This window comes from Protopterus annectens, chromosome 2.part1, assembly GCF_019279795.1.
Source record: "Protopterus annectens isolate FY-2018-M chromosome 2.part1, PAN1.0, whole genome shotgun sequence".
Taxonomy (NCBI): domain Eukaryota; kingdom Metazoa; phylum Chordata; order Ceratodontiformes; family Protopteridae; genus Protopterus; species Protopterus annectens.
In genome coordinates this window covers 1717091605-1717116372 of record NC_056729.1, presented here as the reverse complement: position 1 = coordinate 1717116372, position 24768 = coordinate 1717091605, and the positions used below count along the sequence as shown (strand labels likewise).

General features: G+C 43.5%; 1 protein-coding gene across 7 annotated transcripts in view; it reads left to right on the top strand.

Moving 5' to 3' along the window:
• Positions 1-24768, top strand: part of EIF4G3 (eukaryotic translation initiation factor 4 gamma 3) — a 3593176-nt gene that overhangs the window by 1086616 nt on the left and 2481792 nt on the right. For 3 of the 7 annotated variants that reach the window (XM_044063163.1, XM_044063162.1, XM_044063161.1), the window contains one exon: positions 8629-8812. In XM_044063163.1, the coding sequence (XP_043919098.1) occupies positions 8629-8812 (184 nt within the window). The remainder of the gene's footprint in view (positions 1-8628; positions 8813-24768) is intronic. The other 4 variants (XM_044063168.1, XM_044063167.1, XM_044063165.1 and 1 more) reach the window with 2 other exon arrangements.

The following is a 24768-nucleotide window of genomic DNA, read 5'->3' as shown; positions in this document are numbered from 1 at the left end:
AATTCATAGGGGCACAGCTGGACACTCTACTATTGCAAGTTTTTTCTCATTTGGGACAGGGTCCAGAACCTACGGGCCCATGTGTCAGTGATCCTCGGCCCCAGGACACCAACGGCGAGCGATGTTCTCCAAGCCCTAGGCTCCATAGCTGCAGCAATTTCAGTCCTTCCCTGTGTGCGTCTTCACATGAGGGTGCTTCACTGGACCCTGGCAGTTCAGTGGTCTTGGTTAGAACTCCCCATGGACTACCCAATACGAATCAGCAGAGCCTGCAAGATTTCCCCCCTTTGGTGGCTCCAGTCGCTGGAAATCTTGGCAGGTTGTCCCTTCTTAACACCCCCAGCCCAAGCCACAGTGACCATGGATGCCTCCCCACTCGGGTGGGGGGACACTTTTTGGGGAGGATGGTCCAAGGTACATGGTCCCAGTCCGAGACCAGATTGCATATCAATGTTCTGGAGATGAGGGCAGTGCTTTTAGCATTGCAAGCCTTCCATGCGGTTCTTCCCCTAGGGACGATTGCAGTTCAGTCAGACAACATGTCTGTTGTCTGTTACATCAACAAACAAGAAGTAACCAGATCTTACCCTCTCTGCTGCGAGGCCATGAGAGTGTGGGAGTGGGCGATCTCCACCAGTCGGTTATTGATTGCAGCGCACATCCCGGGACTCTCCATTTTAGCGGACAGACTGAGTCGGACTATTCTAATGCCATACGAGTGGTCTCTGAAATAGTCAGTGGTGGAGATCTTCCTTGCGCCGGGTCACCCTTGCTGTGATCTCTTCGCATCTCCTTCCAACGCAAAGTGCAGCGAGGTCTTTGCTCTGACCTCCTCACCAGGGGACTCCCCCAGAGATGCTCTGATCCATTCTTGGCCTCCTGGGTTACTGTATGCCTATCCCCCGCTACCTATAATTCCCAAGTTGCTTCAGAAAGCTTGCTAACTGGGGTGCAGTGATCCTCTGGCCTCGTCAAGTGTGGTTCCCTTTCCTCTGGTCTCATGCTCTAACTCCTCCACGGATTGTGGATCCCTTCCCGGATCTCATCTCTTATCCTTCGGGCATCAGTCCACCCAATCTGGGCAGCCTCAAGCTGACAGCTTGGTTACTCCAGTTCCCTTGATCACTAGGAATCCCGGTCTGTCATCTTCAGTAAAGAGTATTTTGGTGGCATCCCACAAAGTTTCCACTAGGAAGGTTTATCACAGCAAATGGAAACGCTTCTCTGTTTGGGCTTCTTAGAGGAAACCTAGATCCATTTACAGCCCAGTTCCTGCAGTGTTGGAGTTTTTGTCCTATATTTTCCAACAAGGGGCTAGTTCCTCTACGGTGAAAGTACAACTGACAGCCATTTCTAATTTTCATGTCCGCGAAAATCTGAATGCTCTGGCCTCTTTGAGATTGTGCAAGGCTTTTCTGAAAGGTACATTTCTTTTGTCCCCCGGTTAAGGATTCCGTCCCTCCTTGGGACCTTACCCTAGTTTTACAGGCGTTGGTGGCACCCTCATTCGAACCAGCAGCGTCAGTAGATTTGAAATTCCTGTCCTGGAAGACAGTTTTTCTAGTGACCATTACCTCGGCCAGAAGGGTTTCTGAGATCCAAGCTTTGTCTGCTGTGCCCCCTTACTTGATCTTTCATAAAGACAGGGTTTCGCTCCGCACGAACCCTTCTTTCTTACTGAAAGTTCCTTCTGAATCAAATATTAACCAGATGATTAATCTGTCTGTGTTCTTTCCAAATTTCCAGAACAAGGGTGAATATAAGTTGCATTTGCTAGATGTTCATAGACAGCTTTGTTTCTGTTTACACAGGACTAAACAATTCCATAAGTCTGACAAATTATTCGTGTCCTTTTCCAGACCCTTTTTGGGCAAGGCCATTTCCAAGGTCTCCTTGGCTAGATGGATTACGCAATGTATACTGCAAATCTATAGGGATAAAGGTCTGTCCCCACTTGGTCCTATTAAAGCTCATTCTACCAGATCTATGCAACTTCTGCTTTTTTTGGTCTAGGGTTTCTCTGGATGATTTCTGTGCAGCAGCGACCTGGGCAAGGTCACATACATTTATTTCTCATTATAAGTTGGATTTGATCTCTAGAGGGAGAGCTTCCTTTGGCTCTGCAGTGCTCAGGAATATCCTTCCATGAGAGCCTCCCAGGAGTTTTGGTAGCTGGGGACTGTGTCCCACAGGTTGCAGATAAATGAAGTTAACTACAGCTAAAGAAGTTATGTACTCACCATAACGTTCCATCTGAGTAATTATACTTAATTTTCTGCAACCGTCCCACTCTTCTTCCCCAGAACCTGTTCTAGGTTAGTGTTGTTATTGAGTTGCTATAATAGTTTGAATAGTGGCAAACTCGATCTGAGGTAAGGTAGGAGATGTGAGGGATTATGGGTAAGGGGAGGAGCTTGGTGCCTGGAGCAGATGCTTGAAAAATGTTGCCAGCTTGGATCAGATTACCCACAGGTTGCAGAAAATGAAGTACAACTACTCCGATGGAACGTTATGGTGAGTACATAACTTATTTTTTTCTGCAAACACTATTGTCTCCAGTTTTTAAAACATTGCCCTTCTGCTGCAGTTTTTAAGGCTCATCTCTTTCTGCTGGTATGATTGCATCTTTACTAATGCAAGCCTTGGTTGCTTTCCCATGGCAAGGTTTTGAAGCATGGACACAATTTGCCCTTTCAGTTAACAAATCCTGACACGGAATACCAGTCCAGATACTTATTTGTGCTTTCATAAAGCTAATAATGGCTGTTCCTTCTAGTTTCTTTGGTACAACAGAAAATCACAGATTTTTCCTATGTGCTCTGTCCGCTAATTCTACCATTTTGTGAAACATCTATTCTTGAGAAGTCTCATACTCAGTCAGCCTTTATTTCAGCCTCTGATTTTTGTAGTGCTATCAGTTCATCTGAATATCTGATCAAAGCGGCTTCCATTTTTCCAGCCTTTAGTTCATTTGAGTTGATATACCCCTTCAGTGTTCATTTTAATCTGCTCCAAGCACATTTCACTTATTTTTTCCTGTAGATTACTGAAAGAAAGTCATGTCTTGCACCAAGTCTGGAGCATTTGACTGCTTTTTACTGAACAGCTTTAGGATTCTTCCCAGTCAGTGTGTTTGTTACCTTTTTAGCTGAGTTTCATTCAGGCTACGTTTTGTCTTTGCTGGTATCCAGATGGTGTACTTAACTAGCCAGTAACTTAATTTTACTAAAACTGGCAAAATTAACTGCCCTTATTTGAGTTTCTTTTTCATACTGGGAATGCTGAATTTAAGGTGCTGTTCAGCCACCTTGGAAAGACTTGATCATTTTTTGAGCGTGCCACTAGTATGCTGGGAGATTTTATAGCTTTCAAGGCAGGCTTCCATTGTCAGAATTATTGATGCACAATTGGTCTTTCATTCTTTACTACTTACAGTATTTTCTTCTGCTGTGAAATTTACAAAAACGTCAATCTGAAGCTTGCTGTCAGTTGCTCACATGACCTGTGCTACCATTGCAGTTACTGAAGCATGGCAACTTGTGTTTATCAGTTGCTTGTTTCCTTATTTCTTGACAGACAAGTGAAGTACTGTTTCTTGTGTTTTTGGGGTGCTTCAGTCTTGCATCCTTTGGGAGAATTGGTACAGGATTTACACTGCCTTTTAGTGGTCACTCTTTCTGTAAGGTGCAGCAGTATTGGAGTGAGAATATTGAAGTGGGCTGTGCAGGGAATATTTGATTGCATTTTGCATGAGTTTAGGTACTTGTATTCTATGCTTGTATGTGTAATAACACATACAGTCTGACTGTTGCCAAGCATTTGTGGTATGAGCGTAGGTGAGTTGAGACAAAACATTTATTTTGACTTTTAGAGGCCATCCAGGTGTTAAAATGTTAGCTCTACAGAAGGCTTCAGACTTGGCCCTGGAATGTAACTATTTTCCAGGTATCCTTACAAACTTTTGTTTGATGACTCATAGAAGCACAGACTGCAATTTGAATAACGAAGCTTATAATAAAGGCCACCAAGTCTTTTCACATTTTGGTAGATGTCTTTTATGGTGCACTTGCCTTGCATTCAGGTAGTATTCAGATAACTTTTGAATCTTGTTTGATTTTTTGCAGGATTGTAGTCCTATGTGCAAGCTTGGTTTCATGAACATTTTCTATAAATCAGAAGTTAGTACATTATAAGGAGTGAGGGTAAGGCTTGAAGTATTAATTTTGACCTCTGTGCAGCCAACCATCTGCTGGTGCCTGTCCTTAATCTCCAGTTTTCAAGCCCCATTTTCCATACTCTAGACTCGATCGGATGTTCTTTTCATAAAGGTTATTAAGGTGCCCAAATATAGCATAATTTTGGGTATAGTCATGATTGTAGAATATTCACCAGCTTTATTCTTCCAATGCTTGTGAGTTAATTGTTACCAAACTGTAAACATTCAGAATTATTAGAAGTGAAAACTGTAAAGTAGTGAAGGTTATAAGAGAAGTAGCCGTAATAAATACACTTTAGTCACATGTAATTATGACCACCAATGCCTCACACTGAAAAGGTTTGGTACATCTTCATACAAGAGTGAGTTTACAGTGGTATTTTAACACCAAAAGTAAACATGAACTCTCCATCAAGACATTGACTGCTTTGGAGGGATCTTTTTTTTTTTTTTTTTTTTGCTTATTGAGGAAACAGTGTTGTAGTAGTAGATGTTCATCGTGTTTCACTGTTGCAGTCATCACTGTAGGGTTCTTCCTGCCGGCAGGCAGCCCTCGGTCGGCCAGAATCCCAAAGTCTGGGTCCGGCATCGGCTGTGCAGTCACCCTCTCGGACGTCAGAGCTCCAGGGGTACAAAGCTACCAGCCGACGCCATGTTCTCCAGTCTTTCTTGCCGTGCAGTGGAAGCAGTTCGCAAGTGCCGGTCGGCTGACTCCTGTTATTTTTGGTGCTTCATTCCGAAGACTTTCTTCTTCTCAAAGCTAAGTACCCTGTTGGGGAAACTTTTTTCTTTCTCCAGTCCGATGTCAGAAAAAGTTAATAATTGTATTTCATGTGGAAAGCAAATACCTCATAAGGATTTTCACTCTTACTGTATTCCTTGTCTAGGCCCTGACCACAACGTAGCTAGTTGTCGGTTTTGTGCTAGATTTAATCAACGTACTATTAAACGGAGATACCAAAGTTCCAGATGCTTACTCTGCAGTCATGCCAATGTTGAGCAAAAATGCATGGATGGTGACATTGGATTTAAAGGAGGCTTACCTACACATTCCTATCAGACAGGAGTGCAGAAGATACCTCAGGTTCAAGGCAGGCCCGAAACATTACCAATTCTCTGCGCTGCCCTTTGGCTTGTCTACTGTGCCCAGGGTCTTCACCAAGTGCCCGGCACCAGTAGTAGCTTACTGCAGACTCAAGGGAATTCAAATTTACCCTTATCTGGACGACTGCCTTATTCAAGCAGACAGCAAGGATAACTTACTCCAGCACCTGGAATTTGTTCAAAATCTGCTCAAGTACCTGGGATTCACTGTGAACGTAAAAAAGTCAAATTTGACACCCATACAACAGATAACTTTCCTGGGTGCTCTTTTAAATGCAACAACCCAGATGACATTCCTGACATCCAAAAAACAACTACAGCTGGCTTCAACTTTCAAAACCCTGGCGTCAATGTCTCAGCTAACTGCAAGGAAATTCCTGCAGGCTTTGGGTTACATGGCCTCCAGCATCCTTCTCATACCATATGCAAGACTGCATATGAGGAAGATACAATGGTACCTAAAAAGCGTATGGTCCCAGCATGGTCACAGTCTAGACACAGAGATTGCTGTCTTGCCTTGCCTGCAAAAGGAATTCCATTGGTGGGCCATGGCATGTCTTCAAAACAAAGGGAAAGCCTTCAGTCTACCTCCAGCCTACCAAGTGATAACCACGGACGCCTCGGATTACGCATTTGGAGCCCACTTGCAGGGGAAAGGCCTGCAGGGTTTTTGGACAGAGGATCAGAAGCATCTACATATCAATTTAAGAGATGTCAGCTGTGCAGAATGCCCTCTTGGCTTTCAGGGATTTTCTACAGCCAGGGCAGCTACTGATACGGACAGACAACACCACAGTTATGTGATACATAAACAAGCAAGGGGGTTCACACTCCTATCCTCTTTGCAGACTAGCCATGACTCTATGGAACACAGCACTAGCTTGCAAAGTGGACCTACAAGCTCAGTTCCTGCCAGGGAAACAAAATACTCTGGCAGAGAGCCTTAGCAGGAACCTGTCAGACCCACACGAGTGGATGCTAGACACCCAAATATTCAAGATGATTACAGAAGCCTGGGGCTGCCCGGGCATAGATCTATTAGCATCTCCCCACAACTACCAGTTACAGACTTTTTGCACAAGGACATATCACAAACTAGCATGGAAAGTGGATGCTATCTCATTCAGTTGGAGGAACCTCTCGGGGTATGCCTTTCCTCCTCTACCTCTTCTTCCACGGGTGTTATTAAAGATAAAACAGGACAAACCCAAGATGATTTTACTGGCCCCAAATTGGCCTCGACAATTTTGGTACTCAACACTGATGAATCTATCCCAGGAGCCTCCTTGGATTCTACCTCAGATTCCAAATCTTTTGTCCCAACACCAGGGCCAGGTACTGCACTCTCATATCAAAACTCGCAGCCTGGCGTATTCAGGGTCTACGATTAATCCTACCCTTTCCAAACAGGTCATGGAGGTCATCTTAGAAGCCAGACGGCCTAGCACTAGAAAATGTTATGAAGGTAAATGGAAGAGATTTTGCACCTGGATGCATGCTCAGGGCTCAGATCCTCTCATTCCAAATATTCCATTGATTTTACATTACCTAACAGACATGTTACATAAGGGTTTATCCCTTTCCTCCATAAAAATACATGCCTCAGCTGTCTCTGCCCATTACAATACAGATCCTCCATTTTTTTCACATCCACTTATGAAACAATATCTCAAAGGAGCAAAGAATGTAAGGCCCCCCTAGGACACCACCCATACCTGCCTGGGACCTCAACTATGTTCTGGAAAAACTTACTCTGCCTCCTTTTGAGCCTGCTGCCACATCTGATATAAAGTATTTATCATGGAAGGCCACTAACCTACTGGCTTTGACTTCAGCCAGGAGAGTCTCGGAGTTACAAGCGCTCATGGCTGTAGAACCTTACATTATTTTTCATCAAGACAGGGTTTCTTTAAGGACTAACCCTACTTTCATGCCTAAAGTGGTTTCTAAAGTGGCTTTAAACCAAACTATTCACCTGCCAGCTTTTTTCCCCAATCCACAAAATAAGGGGGAAAAGAGGATCTTACATTCTGTGGACGTGCACAGGCAGCTTCGTTTTTACCTGGACAGAACCAAGGATTTCAGGAAAACAGAACAACTGTTTGTTTCTTATGCAGCAAATTCCCAAGGCAAGGCTACTTCAAAACGGACCATTTCTAAATGGATTTCTCATGGAATCAGATTTTGTTACTCTCATCATGGAAAGCAAATCCCAGGAAAAATTAGGACTCACTCCACCAGAGCTGCTGCTACTTCAGCTGCTTTTCTCAGGGGAGTACCTACCAAAGATATTTTGGAAGCTGCAATTTGGAGTTCAGTGCATACTTTCTCTAAGCACTATAATCTCCCTCTTTATTCTAAGTCCAGGGAAGGCTTTGCTTCTGCAGTCTTGCAAGGCCTTCTACTCAATAACCTCCACCCTTTATCTCGGCTTTGGGATTCAACCCTACAGTGATGACTGCAACAGTGAAACAGGGTGAACATAGTACAGTTGTGTACACTTACCATAAATGTAGATGTTCGAGTGTCTTCACTGTTGCAGTCTGGGTTACCCACCCCCCCGTCTCCTCTTATTCTTTCATTGGTGTGTGGCTTCACCCTTCTTCTGAGGTGTATTTGCTGCAGGGTATGGGGTTTGATGTACCTTTCTTTTTAGCCTTTACTTTTGGGCACCTGACATCTGGGGCAAGAAAAACTGGAGAACATGGCGTCGACTGGGAGCTTTGTACCCCTGGCACTCTGACGTCAGGGAGGGTGACTGCACAGCCGACGCCGGACCTAGACTTTGGGAATCTGGCCGACCGAGGGCTACCTGCCGGCAGGAAGAACCCTACAGTGATGACTGCAACAGTGAAGACACTCAAACATCTACATTTATGGTAAGTGTACACAACTGTACTTTATTGTGACTTGTCCTTCTCCTGTTGATAATCATCATTTCTTTTCTTTTCTTCCATTTCTGTGTTCATTTTTTATTTTGTGTGTTTTTCTTGGATTTTGTGTTTAACTGGTCTGTTTTGTTTTTTCTGCCTTTCCTTCCCTTCCACATTTTCTCCTTCTGCTGTTCATTTTTTTTATTTTGTGTGTTTTTCTTGGATTTTGTGTTTAATTGGTCTGTTTTGTTTTTTCTGCCTTTCCTTCCCTTCCACATTTTCTCCTCCTTCTGTTCATTTTTATTTTGTGTGTTTTTCTTGGATTTTGTGTTTGTGTTTTTCTTGGATTTTGTGTTTAACTGGTCTGTTTTGTTTTTCCTGCCTTTCCTTCCCTTCCACATTTTCTCCTTTGCTTGGTGTATTCCATGTTGCTAGTTTTTATGTTCGCACGCTCATTATCCTCCTTTTTTGTACTTCAAATCCCAGCAGCTTTCAAGCCAGGTCCTGGATCATGTCTCCTTGGTGTACAACAGTACAGAGAACGCTCACCTCGTCACAGCTACCACAGTTGCTGCAGTTGCCATCTCTACTGTCACCACCACTTACGATTCTAAGCAAGGTTTGTTTTCATTTAATTATTACATGTGAATGGTTTGAGCTGATAGTGTTAAGAATTTTTATGGTTTGTTTTGAGGCATCAGCATGCCGATAGGAATGCATTTATTGGTCTGATGCCATGCATGATGCTTCTAGACTTCTTGCCAGTCTTGCAGCAAGTGTGGGAATGTCTCTTTATGTGGAGGAGAATTTAAACCAGTTAAAAAGGTACACTATGCATTTTGGAAGCTTTAGATTAATGTGACACTATCTTGGAACTAGTTTGGTAACTTTTCTTTATATATAGCAGTTAGATGAAAGGTATTCTTACTAGTCTTACTTCAGTTATTGGTCATGTTTTGCACAATTTTTTGTTGACTTTACATGTAAACAGCACATGTATGGTGCTTTTAAGCTGATTCACGTTAATCCAAATTGTGTTGCAGCCTCATCACGGTCTATAACTTGCACACTAGATTCCTTGTTGCTAGCTGATATGGTGGAAACTTTGCAAGGAGAGTACCCTTTTGTTTTCCCTGGCCAGGATGACTGGCTGTCAGTGGCTCTGTCAACGGATGTCCCTGATAGAAGCCCTAGCATAGGCACTCCTATGGCTGCATGTCTTGAAGATACCTGTAAGCTAAGACTAGTAGTCTCTTTTTTCCAGGGTCAGACTCTTCCCCATATCTGGGCAGAGTTGGACACACTTTATCTCTTTCATACCTGTGTAGAGGACACGGGGCAATAAGCTTGGCACAAGAAAGATGTTGTAGCCTGTGATCCAAGCTCAGGACCCTCATGTGCCTTACAGTGACCGTGATCTTCATAGAGGTGATTGCACAAGCTCAGGACCCTCATTGCCATACAGTGACCATGATCTTTATAGAGGTGATTGCACAAGCTCAGGACCCTTGTGTGCCTTACAGTGACCGTGATCTTCATAGAGGTGATTGCACAAGCTCAGGACTCTCGTGTGCCTTAGTGACCATGATCTGCATAGAGGTGATTGCACAGATGAGAAAGCAAGTGCTGCAGTGGATCTTGAGATATCAATAGCTACAAAGCAATCGCCCTTCAGAACTTCTGTTGCCAGACCGTCATGTAATATCCTGTTATGACAGATGCTTGGTGGACTTGCTTGGACTCCTCCTTTGTTCTTTGAAGGTCATTTCTCCAGGACTGGCAGCTTTGTTAACCAGCTGGAGTTGCAGGTAAGCTGTTAGGCCTAAACCCTCCAGAAGGTAAGTTTAAGACAGTAACCCTCTTGCTGAAGTGAGAGAACCAGACTTAAGTTTGTAAGCAAACAGGCCACCACTTGTTGACTGTTCACTGGCCTTTTACACAATGTTTTAATCTCCTGTTTATATCACAGGTCTTAAAGGATCTACTGTTCCTATTGCTTTCATATACTCTGCTAATGATTGCTCTGTATTTATGTTGATATTGTACAGTATTAGTACATATTATACAGTTTTACTATTTGCTGTATGTCACTATCGTACCTTGTACTATGTATGCTTAGTTTTGATTCAGCTTGCTCTTAGTAATTAATTTTTGTCGTGTAAATTACTCTTTGTATTCTTCTTTTTGTATTATTTTTGGAGTTTTTCTCCTCTGGTCACTGCTAAAAAGGTCTTTTTGCCCAGTCGGACTAACTTGGTTAACAAATGTCAGATGGGTGGGAGGTTGGCATAATGGTTAAGGTGTTTACCTTGCAAACACAAGGTGCAGAGTTTGATACTCACATGGGGTAATTGTGTGGGCTTAAAATGGCCCACAAGGGCAGTTAGCCTAGTACTAATCTATGACCCTATAATTTGCTCTATAGGATCTGATCAAATAAAATAAATATGCTCATTCTTTGTCTACAGAAGCAGCGCTGGTCTCACAGTGTGACTTGGCTTGCTATGTCACTGGCAGATTAATGCATTGGCAGACCATGCAGTTCTTGAGCTGAAGTATAAGGGTATCATTTGAAGTGTTTGTCTTGGAGTGTGGCACCACTGAGAGTGACCTTTACTCCTATACATTGGAGAATTGGCCACTCTGCCAGTTGGTGGGTGTAGACATTCACTCCTCTGTGTGTACCTTTCCACCATTTCCTCTGATTCTGCACAAAACTAACTGTAATGACCAAAACTTATACTTGTTTGCCCTGTAATGGCTGAGAAAGGGTGTGAGTTCAGGTTGTTGTGTCCTTGATAGTATGTGAAGCTGTCCAAGTAAAGTTCAAGTGCAACTGGCTCCATCCTGTGGCCTGGATCATTATCTAAATCTCTTGCAAGAGTTTGAAAGAGGCTGAAGTTGCTAAGAAATCCTACTGCTTAAATAAGCATTGTGGAAGAAGTTTTTCATCTCTCCTAGAGAATTGTGTTGCGTCCCTGTAGTCATTTATTTTGCAGGTGATTCTGATTTCTCAGATATCTGTTTAACTTCAGTTCAACTTCTCTACAATATAAAAAAAATCCTGTCTGTGAGAATGAGGATGTGCACAACAGAGCAGAAACTCCCTTGTTAGTCTAAATAAGCAAATCGGAGGACTAGTCAAGCCTTCAAAATCAAATTTTTAGGTAATAATAGCCTCCCCAGGCTAAGGATAACCGTAAGGCATTTTTCCATTATGTCTGCAACAGTGTGCGGACTTAGTTGTAGACGGCATCACCTATATTCAGCCATAAGATGTAACAAATCTGTGGCAGATAAATTCTTCTCACATTTCTCCCCCCATCACTTCTGGTTACCCTGCAAGAAATAGCCTCCTCCATTCCTTTACTAGTTATGTAAGAACAGGTCATCACTGCATTCTCTAAAGCTAAAAACACTGCTTTGATGGGTCCTGACACTATCCCAGGATGCTTCGTAAATAACTTGAAACAGGATCAGTTGCACCCATTAGGATCTGTGTTTAATCACAACCTCCAGACAAACTTTGTTCCTGTGGAGTGAAGTACAGCAACAGTCATCCCTCTGCATAAAGGGGGAACATCAACAGACCTAGGGAATTGCAGATCCATAAGTTTGACTAGTATTAAGCAAGTCCATGGAAAGACAAATCAAGGATCTGATAAATAATGACACAGGAAACCTCCAAACACTAAACCCAACCCATTTTAGCTTTATCACTTGCAGGTCATGCCTGCTGAATCTGCTGGGCTTCTTTGAGAAAGTCACTAGAGCCATGGATGAGGGTAAACCGTGCATACTGTCTGGAAAACCTGGATAAAGTATAAACTCTTCTGACTGGCAGAAGTATAGATAACTTAGAAACCGCACAAAAAAACAAATCGCTAAGGATAAAAAGGAATTTTATTTCAGCCCTGCTACAGCCCTAAGATCTGATCCCAAAAAATTCTGGAATTCAGTCAACCAAATATTGCACCCTGTTAACCCTTCCTCCCCCAATCTCTACCCAAACAGCACACCTGAAGTCACTGCCACCATCTTTAATACATTCTTTATGGAAACTATTACTAAGATGGTCAAAACAGATCCCCTCTTAGCAAATGACACCAATCACTCTCTAACCACTCTTCTTTCCAACCTGTATCGGCTGCTAATATTAAATCCTTAGTCTCTAAATTAAACTTTGCTGCACTTCTGCTGATATTCCTTCCGTCTTTCTCTCCACTTCTGCTAATTTTCCTTCCTTCTTTCTATCCACTTCTGCTGATAATATTCCTTCCTTCTTTCGCTGAACTTCTGCTGATAATATTCCTTCCTTCTTTCTCCAGCTTGCTGCTGATGCACTTGCCCTCCCTGTTTCTGTCCTCAGTGACCGCTCTATTACCGAATCTAAAGTTCCCTCTATCTGGAAAGAAGTCTATTCACTACCCATCCACAAAGGAGGTAACTCGCGTGAAATCTCTGATTTTAGACCTATAGCCATCCTGTCTCCCCTCTCAAAAATACTTGAAAAATGCATACACAAGCAGACTTCAATATTTACAAGAAGAAAATCTACTGACTCCTGCCAGCATGGATTCCACCCAAAACACAGTGCAGCCATTACACTGGTCTCCTTTACTAACACTATATTGCTTGTGATAGCAACATACTTGTCTCCTGCCTATTCTTAGACCTTTCTAAAGCCTTCAGTACTGTTTCACGCACACTACTTCTGACCAAACTAGCTAATCTTAAATTTTCCTCTGATACTATCACCTGGTTTTCCATCTATCTCACTGACCGATCACAATCAGTGAAGTGGCTCTCTGCACTATCCCCTTCTCTCCCTATAACAATGGGTGTACCCCAAGGCTCCATGCTTGGTCCACTGCTATTTAATATTTTTACAAATATACTCTATACTTGTCCCCAGGCATCTCTTGTACAATATGCAGATGACTCCACAGTAATTACTAATTCTGACTCCACCTCGGATCTCCTCTCAGACTCGAGCTGCTTTCACATCATTAGAATCTTAGCTTACCACCAACCAACTTATCCTAAACCCTAAAACAAACTCCTCCTCTTTCTTCATAGGTTCATACTAGGCTATCTGCCCTAGGGCATTTGTAAGCCTAGCCAGAGTGTGTTTGGCTTTCGCCACCCATTTTAAATGAGTTTTACTATGCTCTTTTTCAAGGTTAGTTTACTGTGCCTCTGTCTAACAGTGACACAGAAGTGATCCCCGGGGTAAACCTACGATCTCCCGTCCACTCGTCAAGATTCCTCTTGAAGAGAGTCAGTGAGGGACTCTGCCTAACTTGGACTGGGATTCTATTCCAGAGTGAAGGGAGACTCTGGGTTATGAATCTGTCCCTCCACCATGTCCTATTTATTTCTGTGCTGAGGTTCAAGTCCCTCGAGCGTGTAGCTCGAAGGGATTTGGATTTTCTGAGGTGAAGCATGTCCATCAATTCCAGGTTGGACATGGCCTTATACGTCAGGCACAGATTGCCTCTAAGTAGGCGGTATGCAACTGAGTAGAGCTGGAGTTTCTTTAACCGAGCAGCATATGGCATCTGTTTGAGCCCTTTGACCCTCTTGGTGAGGTACTTTTGGGGTCTTTCTAGTTGCTGCAGGTGTCGGGTAAGGTACATCTCGAATGGGGCATTGTATTCAATTATGGGCCTGATGAGGGATGAGTAAAGAGGCACGATGACCTCCCTTGATCTAGATGCGAATCCCTTCATGATAAGGTGGGCTATATAGAAGGTTTTTCTAACCACTTTGGCCACTTGATTGTCAAATGACAGATTGCTATCAACTTGGGTCCCCAGGTCCCTAATTACTTCTTCTGTACTTAATGGGTTACCACCTATGTGGTAATTTGTGGGCACTTTGTTTTTGCCAAAGGCAATGACTATACACTTTTTGGCGTTGAGCTTGAGGCTATGGCTCTGGCAGCAGTTGTCTGTCTCGGAGACCTTTTTGGAGGATGCTTGTGTCTGCTGGAGAGTCTATTATGGCACCCAGTTTGCAGTCATCTGCAAACTTGGTCAGCCGTAGTCCACCCGTGTTGGCCTGTACCTCCGAGAAATATATACTGAACAAGAGAGGTCCCAGGACTGAGCCTTGTGGGACGCCGCTTGTGACTGGTTTGGAGTCTGACATGGCTCCAGCAATTCTGACCATGTGTGTTCTGTCCTTGAGCCAGTTTGCAACCCATCTAATGACATAGGGGTTTATATTTAAGCTGGAGAGCTTATCTATGATGCCCGAGTGGGGTATTGTATCGAAGGCTTTTGCAAGATCCAGGTAGGCTGTGTGGACCACCTTCCCCTCGTTAATGTTCCTGGTGACTGATTCAATGAAATCGACCAGGTTTAAGAGGCAGGATCTACCCTTAACAAAGCCGAATTGGGTAGGATCCAGTGTCTGTAGGTCCCCAATATCTTTATTTATGAGTTCCATGATGATCCTCTCCATAGCCTTGCAGACCAAGCTAGTCAGGTTTATGGGGCGATATTTGCCAGGGTCCGTTGAGGCACCACCTATTGTTGCTGTACGCCATTCTTTGGGTGCATATCCTGTAGTAAGGCTGAGGTTGAACAGTAGCTTTATGTTGGGGTTCAGCTCTTCTTGGAGTTCATGTAGGACGCAGCCCGGGACACCATTGATGCTGTGTTTTTTGCTTTGGAGAGGGCGGCTCTTACCTGAGCATCTGAGATGTCAGGGGGGGGCAGCACTCTGCTGGGATAGATATTTGCTCTTTTGGGGGGGAGTTTGCGCTGAACCTGTCAGCCAGAATGTTGGCAATGTCTGTGGGTTCAGTGTATTTTTTGTCATTTTGGACTAACTCTGAGCATATCTGGGAGTTACCACCCAGGTTTCTAGCATAACTAAAGAAAGCCTTGTGATTATCTTTAGTGTCCTGTGCAGTTTTTCTCTCGAAGCTGGCCTTAGATGATTTTATGAGGGACCATAGTTTTTTGCTAATACTGATCAGGGATGCCTTCCCTTTTAGGGATTTTGCTCCATCATGTAGTAGCTTCCTTCTTCTGTTTAGTTTATTTATGGATGGGGTCCACCAGACAGGACGCCTGCCTTTGGGGGATTGGGTCTTGGTTTTATTTGGGATTGCATGATCCATGCATTCCTGAAAGTGTCCATAGAATGCGTTTATAAAGGATTCTGCTGTTTGGGCTGTATTTTCCACTGGCCCCTTTGAAGGATTCCTCCTCGGTTTTGTGGAGTGTGAAGTTTGCTTTAGAGAAGTTTTTCACTGTGGTTTTCTGGGCAGGGGGTGAGGTCAGGATGTGGATATCCAGTGAGATTAATTTATGGTCCGATCTTACTAGTGAGGGGTATACCACAGGTCTGGAGCATAGAGTCCCCATGTTGGTGATGATCAGGTCCAGTATGTTTTCCCCTCTTGTGGGAGTGTTGACAGTTTGTTCCATAGCATTTGAGTTTATAAATTCTAGTAACCTTTGGGCTAAGGTGTTGGGACTTGAGTAGTGCTCCCAGTGTATGTTTGGGTAGTTGAAATCGCCCAATATAATGGTGTTTGGATAGACCTTCATATTTTCCAGTGTTTTCAGGGAAGCCGAGTGGGGTTCCTGAGTTTGGGAGGGTGGTCTGTAGCAGGCTATAAACTGAAAGACAGTTTTACCCACAGTTAGTTGCGTTTGCCACCAACCTGGAGGTGTGGGTATCTTTGACGAATATTGATACTCCCCCTCCTTTTGCGGTTCCCAAAACTCTTACTCATCTCAAGTCTACATTTACTATAATGTCTCTCAATAAAACTCCAGTAGCAGCTGAAGCCAGTACCAAGCTCTTAAGTGTCACTATAGATTACTAATTTAAATTTGATTTGCACATCTATAACTGCATCAGGAAGACTCATCAAAAATTAGGCCTCCTTTGTAGAAATAGAAAGATGTTCATCGTGTTACTCTGCTGCAGTCATCACACTTGTTATCCTGCCATCAGACGGTCCCGCAGTCGTCCTGAATTCCAAAGTCTTGGTCCGGCGTCGGTTGATGTTGCTTCTTCCCTGACGTCAGTGCACCAGGAGTATATAAGAGGCATCCGACACCATCTTCTTCAGTCTTTCTTGCCGCGCGGTGCCCGAAGCAGAAGCAGTTCGCAAGTGCCGGTCGGCCGACACCTGAAATTTTCGAATCTAATTTCAGTCCAAAGTCTTCAATAAAGCTAAGTACCCCATTGGGGAACCTTTTCTTGACTTGGTCCGATGTCAGAAAAAGTTAACAATTGCATTTCTTGTGGGAAGCAAATTCCTCATAAGGATTTCCATTCCTATTGTATTCCTTGCCTAGGCCCAGACCACGACGTCACAGGTTGTCGGTTTTGTGCTAGGTGTAATAAACGAACTATCAAACGCCGTTTTGACTTCGCACGACATTACTTTGGTAGGAAATTTAATTATATCATGCCGTCGGAGCAGCCGACGACCGGCATGCATAAAAAACGCAAGGATAAGGACAGGCAGCCTAGGAACAAGCCAGACTCCGAGGCCTCTGCTGGTCCTGTCACCGGTTCTCCGGTTTTCAGTGAGGCGCCTACGCAGCCCCTGACGACCGCAGAACTGGATCCCCAGACAGCTGCGTATGCTCAAGCAGAGTCTACTAGGCCTACGCAGCCATCTTCATTAGGCCCTTCCGACACCGAAGCAGAAGTAGACCCCGGTGCAGTGGAAACACCTTCGGTTGCAGAAGGTGTCTTCAGACCGACTATACTCACCATTAAATCTTATGCTAAGCTTAAAACTCCTTTAAAACCAAAGAAGACTGTACATCAGTCTACAGTTCAAGGCTCCATGCCTAAGAAACAGATACTTAAGATGGTCAAAGATTTGATTACCCTAATCAGGGGTTCCCATCCCCCTCCTGATAAAAGACCAAGACAAGAGGAGGGTTATGCTTCCTCCGACCAGGTTTCAATTTCCTCAGATTCTTCTGAGGAACAGGATGACACTTTTCCATCTTATGAAGACTCTGATGCTGAAGACTCTATTCCCTCAGCATCTCCCCCTGAAGACTACTCTTTTGGGGAAACTTTACATACCATGAGGGAACATTTCCACTGGGAAGGCCAGGACTACTCTGATTCTAAGAAAAGGCTCCGAGAGTTCCTTTTACTACCCCAGCACAGACCTCTGGCTATCCCTCCAGTATTAGATATTGTGGATGATGTTTACCTGGAGTCTAGTCTAAATCCAGACTCTCTACCTCCTGCTCCAGCCAAGCCAGGCAGATAGTACAGAGTACCTGACTCACACAAATTCCTTTATAAAAGCCCTGTGGCTGACCCAGAAACAATTTCCCAGGGTCCTAAGGGAGCTAAAGCTTCTGTGGCTAAAAATCCTGTGCCCTCTAAAAGGAATTCCAGACCCCTAGATAGATGGGGAAAGAAAATATACACCTCAGCAACTCTGGCTATGAGAGCATTAAATTGTCAGTTTCACATGCTGAAATATTAGCAATTCCTAATGTCTCAATTAAAACAAAAAATGAGCACACATACTGAACAGTCTGAATTCAAGGAAATGCAGGATCTGTTGCATGCAGCTGAACAGGTGGGCAAACATACTTTGCAATGTGGATTTGATTCATTGGAAGTTTCCTGTAGAGCAGCTGTTACTGGCTCTGTCATAAGTAGACATGCTTGGTTAAAAGAACAAGCCCTTCCTGATCATGTTAACTCATTCCCTCCAGTAGAGTTCTTTTAAGTGTGCACCTGTAACTCCCACTGGGTGTGGCTTCAGCCTTGAAAAAATTAAGTTATCACCTTACAGTTCTACCAAATACTAATTGATAGAAGTCATATATCAATACAGTTGTGTTTGCCATCATGCATGGTTCAAGATAAAATATTCTGATACCTTGTATGTAGCATGGTTTTGGAAATATCAATGCAAATATGAACAGGCAATATTTGATGCCTAGAAGCGCAGTAGGAGGTAACTGCAGAAACGCCTGGAGATGTCACTCTGCTGTAATTATTGGATGCACCTTTACAGCAGGATGTATTATTTGGTGTCAAAGCAGAAGAGGTTTTAAAGTAAATGGAGGATAAGGCAAAGTCTATGCAGACGGTCAAGGATTTTTTGCAGGTACAACCCCCTCGGTTCAGCAGAAATTGGCCAACAAAAAACTGGTCCTTTCCAGCTTCTGACAGATCACAGAGGGGCAAATACAGATGCCCAAGGGGCAGAGGTCAGTCACAAGGCCCTTACAAACCTCGCCAATGGGGTACAGCTACCCAGAAAGGAGGAGAAGACAGGCCCCAAGCTAGCAGAAGACAAACATAATGACTCAATCCTCAAACTACCAAGCAAGTCTCTCCTGGCAGCTCCCTTGGGAGGAAAATTACCATTTTTTGCAGACAACTGGCACATCATCACAAAAGACAAATGGGTCCTAAACATTCTCTCTCAAGGATACAGATTCCACTTTCATACCTTACCAAGGATAAAAGGAATGCCAAACCTGCCACTAAATCAATGGGCAGAGACACAAAAACAAATTACAGCTCTCATGGACATGATAGCCATTCAGCAGGTACCTACATAGGAGCAAGGGCAAGGATTTTACTCAAGACTCTTTCTAGTCCCAAGAAAGGACAAAGCATGGAGATCCATTCTGGATCTTTCAATTCTGAACACCTATCTGCAAGTACCAAAATTCAAGATGCTAACACTACAGCAGCTTCTTCCCATGCTGGGCAAGAATGCTTGGCTAGTAACGTTGGACCTCAAGGAGGCATACCTGCATGTCCCTATCAGACAAAATTGCAGAAGATACCTCTGCTTCATTGCGGGTTCAACGCATTATCAATTCTCTGCACTGCCCTTTGGCTTATCTACTGCGCCCAGGGTCTTCACAAAATGCCTGGCACCAGTAACTGCATACTGCAGACAAAGAGGAGTTCAGATATACCCATACCTTGATTGCCTTATTCAAGCAGAAAGCAAGGACATTCTTTTAAAGCATCTGGCATTTGTCAAACACCTTCTAAGTTGCCTAGGGTACACAGTAAACGAAAAGAAATCAAAACTAGTGCCCTCACAAAACATAATATTCCTGGGTGCCAGCTTGAATACAGCGGCCCAGATGGCTTATCTCACGCCAGACAGGCAACAACAGATGACTCAATACTTCAAAATAATGGCAACAAAGACCCAACTCCCTGCAAGAAAAATTTTGCAGGCCTTGGGATTCATGGCATCTTGCATACTACTAATACCATTTGCAAAACTGCATATGAGGAAATTACAGTGGTACCTGAAAAGCATTTGTACTCAGCACAGCCACAGCTTGGAAACAATGATACCACTCATTCCGTGCCTTCAACAGGAGTTTCTGTGGTGGGCACAGGCATGTCACCTCAACAAGGGTCAGCCTTTCACCTTACCCACAGCCAGGCAAACTATGACAAACAGATGCACCGGACTATGCCTGGGGAGCACACATGGCAGGACAGTGCATTCCGGGCAAATGGACTACAGATCAGAGGCATCTGCAGTTCAATCAAAAAGAAAAGCTAGCAGTACAGAATGCCCTAACAGCTTTCAAGGACCTCCAACATCCAGGACAACTAATAATAAAGACTGACAATACCACAGTAATGTGGTACATAAGCAAGGGGGGCACACATTCCTACCCTCTATGCAGGCAAGCAATGACTTTGTGGAACACTGCACTGTCTTACCAGGTTCAATTACAAGCACAATTCCTGCCAGGAAAGAAAAACACATTGGCAGACGACCTAAGCAGAAACATCATGGATCCACACGAGTGGAAACTAGATCCAAAAATATTTGCAATGCTAGCTTAGAAATGGGGACGCCCAGACATAGATCTGTTTGCAAGCCCCCAAAACTACCAACTTCAAAAATTTTGCACAAGGACATTCCATCCACAAGCTTGGAGAGTGGACGCCCTCTCATTCAGTAGGAAAACATTAACAGTGTATGCCTTTCCTCCACTGCCTCTTCTAGCAAAGGTACTGCTGAAAGTCAGATTAGAGAGGCCACAAATGATACTCATTGCACCAGACTGGCCACACCAGCATTGTTATCCACTTCTAAGGAACATGGCCCATGGCCCACCATGGATTTTACCACAGATTCCTCACCTGCTCACCCAGCGAGACCATCAGATTCTACACTGCCAGCTCAAGACTTTAAACCTGGTTGCATGGCAAATTACCTAAACAACCATCCAACACCTCTATCCAAATATGTTATGGATGTCATTCTGGAGGCCAGGAGGCCCAGTACCAGGAAAACCTATTCAGACAAATGGAAAAGATTTTGTGCCTGGAACCAGGCTAAAGGCCAAAGTCCACTTGATCCAAACATTCCTCAGATTCTACAATATTTAACTGAGATGTTGCACAAAGGACTTTCCTTTTCATCTATTAAGATCCATGCCTCCGCAATTTCAGCTCATTACAACACGGATCCTCCTTTATTCTCACATCCACTCCCAAGACAGTACCTCAGGGGGGCTAAGAACATAAGACCGCCAAGGAGAGCACCGACACCTACTTGGGATCTCAACTTTGTTCTGGAAAAGCTTACACTGCCGCCCTTTGAACCAGCATTTTCAGCTGATTTAAAATTTCTTTTATGGAAAACTGCCCTGCTACTTAGCAATAACCTCAGCTAGAAGAGTCTCAGAGCTACAGGCACTAATGGCAGTGGAGCCTTTCCTAATTTTTCATCAAGACAGAGTCTCTCTACTAACTAACCCTTCCTTTATGCCAAAGGTGGTATCCAGTGTGGCTCTTAACCAAACCATTCATTTGCCCACCTTTTTCCCAAATCCCCAGAACAAAGGAGAAAGACTCCTGCACTCTTTGGACATTCACAGGCAATTACGTTACTACTTGGATAAAACTAAGGCTTTCAGAAAAACTGACCAACTCTTTGTAGCCTATGCTACAGGATCACAAGGAAAAGCTATCTCTAAACAGACAATTTCTAAATGGATAGGGCATTGCATACGTTTCTGCTACACGCATCATGGGAAACCGGTACCTACTAACATTAGGTCCCACTCCACCAGGGCTACAGCTACATCAGCAGCCTTTCTCAGGGGAGTGCCAACCAAGGATATTCTGGAAGCTGCTGCTTGGAGTTCAGTGCACACCTTCACCAAACACTATCACTTAATTCTATACTCTAAGACTAGAGCTGGTTTTGCCACTGCAGTTTTGCAGGGCCTACTAGCTTCTTCTAACCCTGTTTGACTCCACCTCCCATCCTTAGCTTTGGGATTCAACCCAAGTGTGATGACTGCAGCAGGGTAACACGATGAACATAGTACAGTTTTGTATCTACCATAAATGTAGATGTTCGAGTGTTCACCCTGCTGCAGTCCAGGTTACCCTCCCTCCATCCCCTCTGTGCTAGCTGAACTTATCTATACCACTCTATCCTATACAACCTCTGTGGTGTATTTGCTTGTGTCTAAAGGTATTGTTTTTATTTTTATCTAGCTATATATATATATATATATATATATATATATATATATATATATATATATTTTGCCTACCTATTGGAGGCACCTGACATCTGGGGCAAGAAAAACTGAAGAAGATGGTGTCGAATGCCTCGAGTATACCCCTGGCGCACTGACGTCAAGGAAGAAGCGACAGCAACCGACGTCGGACCAAGACTTTGGAATTCGGGCCGACGGCCTACCCGCCTGATGGCAGGATAACCCAAGTGTGATGACTGCAGCAGGGTGAACACTCTAACATCTACAGTTATGGTAGGTTCAAAACTGTACTTTTCTCACCAACAAATCTAAGGTAAGCCTATGTCATACCTACCTATTACCCAATCTTCTTTATGTCTGTCAAATACTTACAAATCTCAACACCACAATTCTAGCAAAACTTATAACAAGATAGCTAGATTCTCTGCCCAACATGCTTGTAAAACTCACCACTGTGTCTCATTTAAACACCTAAACTTGCTGGGACTACCCAATGTGCTTCTTTTTCAGTTCAGATTATGCATTCTATATTATACCAACCTTTCTACTGCCCTAGCCTATCTCCTGTATATCCCACTACTTCCCAACTCGATCACTTCGCAGCTCTGACCAAGACTTAGTATTTATCCACAAACCTAGTACAAAAAAGGGCAGTAACCTTTAACCCTTATAGCTATCAGAATATAATTATATCTTACATTACCTGCATTAGAAATGATTATCTTTGAATATTTCTAACTTCCACAAAGTTAATACCAGCAAATAATATAATTATTTCTGTGATTGCTTTTGTTGTGTTTGTACCACGTAACCTGCACAATGTTGTTAATACCAGCAAATATTGTAATTATTTCTGTAATTGCTTTTATTGTGTTTGTACCTTTATGTGGAGCTTTTCTCCCTGGGCCTCTGCTGAAAAAGGGCTATTCGTAGCTCAGGCAGACTATTCCCTGTCAAATGTAAAATAAAATAAATATTTTGACCTTGCTAAGGCATTTGACACAATTCCCTACTCTGGTATTATAGATGTACTCTCAAAACTGGGGATAAATCCCTGTCACCTGATGGATTGGATAGCCACATAGCTCTGGGATAGGATACGTATTGTTAGACTGGGTGAATCCAGATCCAGCAAGAGGCCAGTTACTAATGGTGGGCCACAGGGTTCAGTGCTGGGACCACTCCTGTTGAGAGTGTATTTCAAAGCTAATGTAGAAGGCCTTTGAGTGACTAAGTTTGCTGATGACTGCAAGCTGGGTGCAATCATTGAATCCCCCAGTAATGTACATATCCTTCAGAAGGGTGTGACTCGGACAAATGACTGTTGGCAGAGCTGTGGCCTAAAACTAAATGCAAAAAAATGCATTATCATACACAGGGAAGTCAAATTCCCCTGTAAATTAAAGCTTTAGTAGCACACCCCTAAGACTGCACAAATAGCTTGAACTTTGACCACCATGTGTCCACAGTTGTGAGGAAGTAATTTTGTGTGGCACAGATTACAAGTAAAGGCATGGCAGCCAGATTTAAGGAAGTAGTAGTTTATTCTGCCCTCATCAGACCAATAATTGAGTACAGTGCACCTTTTGGCATGTACTTAACCAGGCACTTGTAACAGCTGGAATAGTCTCGGAGGTTCCTTACAAAAAAATACAGGGTGTAAACAACATGTCCTATGCAGATAGACTAAAAGCCCTATCTCTGCCTTGTCTCCTACAGGCTGTTAAGGGCTGATCTGTGTCTAACTGCAAGGCACTTGCAAATCCAGCCATGATGGAGCTGTTACACATTTGCAAGACAAACTGCAAGAGGGTCACCCGATCTACGGATCTAAACCTGGTCCATGACACAAGCAAAACATGCTGGTCGCAAGTGTGTGTCTCCGAGATTACCCCTTCTCCAGAAAGGGCTTTCATATTCACGTAATGCAGAGCCCTTCTTTGACCTTCTTCAACGCAGTTTGGATTAGTAAATGAAGAGCAATGTATTCACTCCTGGGGTGGCACCCATGTCCTTTGTGAGCAGTAGCAGTCTGTAAAATATTTAAAGCAATAGGCACAAACCTAAGCCATCCTGTAGCCCTTAGGGATCCAGAATCATGTAAAATTCGGATAGTAATAGTTAGGCTTGCAAGGCTCTTAAATCATTAGTATAGTAATCGCTTATGAACCAGTCTGTTATTCTACAGTTTGAGATACTTGTCTGTGCCATTATCTTCATGACATTGCAGAGTGTTGAAGTACCAGCGTTGGCTGATTAAGGTCAGTTTTTGCATCTTTGCCCATTTTTAACAAGTGTTTCTTCTTTCATCTTGAATTTCACAATTGAAAGTGCTCTAATAGCTTTAAAATATTTCTGATTTACTTCAGATTGTGTTAGATGTCCTTTCTGTGACCATACTATTACTAACAATTGGAAATACTGTCAGGGAAAGATGAATGTCCAGCTAGGATTAAGCCTAGGAGTATTCCCCATGCACCATATGTTCAATATATGACCAAAGAGTGTCAGTGGTATGTGGTACATAAAGGATGTACAGGTGCTAAGTACCCCAGAACTTTCTGACAGCAAGCCCAAACACTGCGACTGTTTCTTTGTTGGCCTGTCAGATGTACACTTGTTGCCAGTTCTGCTTGCCTTGGGTAGATAAGCATCCCCACTGGTGAATCTTCCTGTTGTTTTTTGACAAAATGTTAACCATCGTCATATCAACTAGGAAGGGAAAATGCGACTGTGGGAGGCAAACACTTCACACAGACAGCAACACAATGCATTTTTGCCTGTGAGACAGTCATTGTCTGTGGAAATTACAATATATGCCAATCTTTCATACCCAAGACTCTCTGTAGCCTTTTGTCCTCCCTTAAGACTTGCTGAGAAAATCAAAGACTTGAACTTGTGCCTGTTAAAATGGAAAGTGGCTGTTTGCACTCTGGCATCTAGCATCAGCCAAAATAGTAGCTTAAAAAGTCTAGATCTTATGCTTTGACTATCCAGTCTGACCTGGACAAACTCCACCGTCTCCTGATGACTCCTTGGCCTGTTCAGGTGCTTTGTC